Raw genomic sequence first — 2,571 nt, forward strand, 5'->3', positions numbered from 1 at the left:
AGAATGGTCTCATATGGGAACGCAAAGGGGTACACCCCTATTCAGGGATATTTCACATTATCTAGCTAAGTTACACAGGTATTACTCTTGGATTTATCGATCCTTTTTCTAGGATTCTATCTCACAGGAACATGAGCAATATGTAAAAAGACATGTACCATACTAGTGATTGCAGGATTATTTGTAATATCAAAAAACTGGAGTAGACTCAAATGTCCATAAATTGGGGACTGGTTGAATAAACTATAATGCACCCATACAAGAGAGTACTATGCTATTTGAAAAATGGAGTGCAGACTATCTCTAAATACTGCTATGAAATAATCTCCAGGATACAATGTTAAGAATAAGGTAGAGGGCTTCCCTGGTGGCGCAGTGGTTGAGAGTCCGCCTGCCGATGCAGGGGACATGGGTTCGTGCCCCGGTTCGGGAAGATCCCACATGCCGCGGAGCGGCTGGGCCCGTGAGCCATGGCCGCTGGGCCTGCGCGTCCGGAGCCTGTGCTCCGCAACGGGAGAGGCCACAACAGTGAGAGGCCCGCGTACCGCAAAAAAAAAAAAAAAGGTGGGGGTGATTCTTATCTTTTAGAGACATGTATAGGAAAAGATTTATGAATGAAATGATGTCTGATACCTGCTTCAAAATAACATAAGAGAAAAAACAATAATATAAGAGGAGGAAGTAGATGAGCATGTGCATGGGGAAGGACTGGCCATATATCTAAGGTTTGGAGGCAAGGTGATGTGTGCTTGAGGTTCATTGTACTGTTCTACTTTGGTGTATGTTGGAAATTCTCCATAATAGGTACTTCTAAAAAATATGTTTTTGTAAGTTTAATACAGAGCTTGCTAGATATTTTGTTTACCACACTATCAAATTCTATGAATACTGAATGTGAATAACTGATAGATAGTGCTAGTATTCCGTAGCAGATGAATTGGATTCACTGAAAAATTGCATTTAAGATATTTCACTTTGATTGATCAATGTATTGAAAGTATTAAGTTCAGTAAGTTTATGTACCACAAATCCTAGACTGGTAACCAGTAATTGTGAGCAGGACAACATGTTAGTTACCTTAGAACTGTGTAGTTCCCTCACGGAAAGCAAAGTCATCAATTTCACCTACAGAGTTCTTACATACAAGTACGAGCAATTATAAACCAATTTGCTTTCTATATCTAAGTATTAAAGTATTAGTAATTTTAAAGTATCATACTCAGTTCACAGGTACACTATTCTCAGTAGTGTACATGAAATGGCATAAAAAACAATGCACTAGTATATCGATTTACAAAAGATAAAGAACTCTTCAACTGCTAAAACTACTGTCAATTAAGCACAACGTTCACAAGGAACAGGAGAGGGCACAAAATCTGCTTACTTCTCTCAGCAGCTATCTGATTCTAGTAGCATTTACAAGCAGCTCTGATCTTCATGAATATCGTGCCTCACTCATGCTTTATGCATCTTTTCAACTTATTCTATCTCCCAAAAGACAAAAGTGATAGTGTGTTAAATGTTGGATGGAAGGAAAAAAGGGAGGGAAGGAGGGGGAGAGAGAGAGAGAGAAGGTGGGAGGGAGAGAGGGAGACATGGCCTAATAAACAATACATAGGATATTTTGAAGCATATTATTTGCATGACAATTAAATATCTTAATAATATACTATACCTTACAAGTAGCAGAACAGAATGGTGCTAAGTCAAGCGTCAGTGGGAAATCTACATGTCTGTTTACTTTGCGAAGACTCAGGCCAGCCTCAAAAAACAAAAAAAAAAATTTTCTTAATGTAACAACTTTAGTCTAGATCATTGCATTTGTTAATTAAAACCAAAAGAGGAGTCCTAGGGCTTCCCTGGTGGCGCAGTGGTTGAGAGTCCGCCTGCCAATGCAGGGGACGCGGGTTCGTGCCCCGGTTCGGGTGGATCCCACATGCTGTGAAGCGGCTGGGCCCGTGAGCCATGGCCGCTGGGCCTGCGCGTCCGGAGCCTGTGCTCCACAACGGGAGAGGCCACCAACAGTGAGAGGCCCGGTACCGCAAAAAAAAAAAAAAAAAGAGGAATCCTAGACGTTTTTTCATAGATATAAAAATATGACTAATGAACAGTCCAAAACTGATATATGACTAAGTTCTCAATAAGCTGTTATTGCAAAGATCATTCATTTACATGGGTATTTTTACCACAAACAATATGAAAATAATTGCTTTCACTGTGCCTTTCAACACTTACGGGAAAATAAATTCAATGTGATAAAAACTCAGCTACTGATACATATGCTATCATAAAAATGTACTCAACTGAAGAGTCAGGAGTCTGGTGTTCTAGGCCTAACTCAACGACTGCTTAACTGTTGTCTTGACTCTAGACAACCTCATCTAGATCAAGGTAGAAAACGGGTATAAATGGATTATATTAGGTCCCTTCAGTTCTAAAATTCAGTGTATTCATTCATTAAAAAGAGAAAAATCTGAACACTCAAATCATTTTAACAGTAAAAGTAAACATTACATATTATATAAATCAAAATGAATATTCATGTTGTTAAGCAAACTCTATTTCTTTCCC

General features: G+C 39.1%; 1 protein-coding gene across 1 annotated transcript in view; it reads right to left on the reverse strand.

Annotated features, from left to right (window-relative positions):
- USP45 (ubiquitin specific peptidase 45) overlaps positions 1-2,571 on the reverse strand; it is a 60,126-nt gene that overhangs the window by 1,298 nt on the left and 56,257 nt on the right. The window contains exon 15 of the mRNA XM_007464308.1: positions 1,676-1,762. Coding sequence (XP_007464370.1) covers positions 1,676-1,762 — 87 coding nt within the window. The remainder of the gene's footprint in view (positions 1-1,675; positions 1,763-2,571) is intronic.

Source organism: Lipotes vexillifer, unplaced genomic scaffold (assembly GCF_000442215.2).
Source record: "Lipotes vexillifer unplaced genomic scaffold, Lipotes_vexillifer_v1.1 scaffold1073, whole genome shotgun sequence".
Lineage (NCBI taxonomy): Eukaryota > Metazoa > Chordata > Mammalia > Artiodactyla > Lipotidae > Lipotes > Lipotes vexillifer.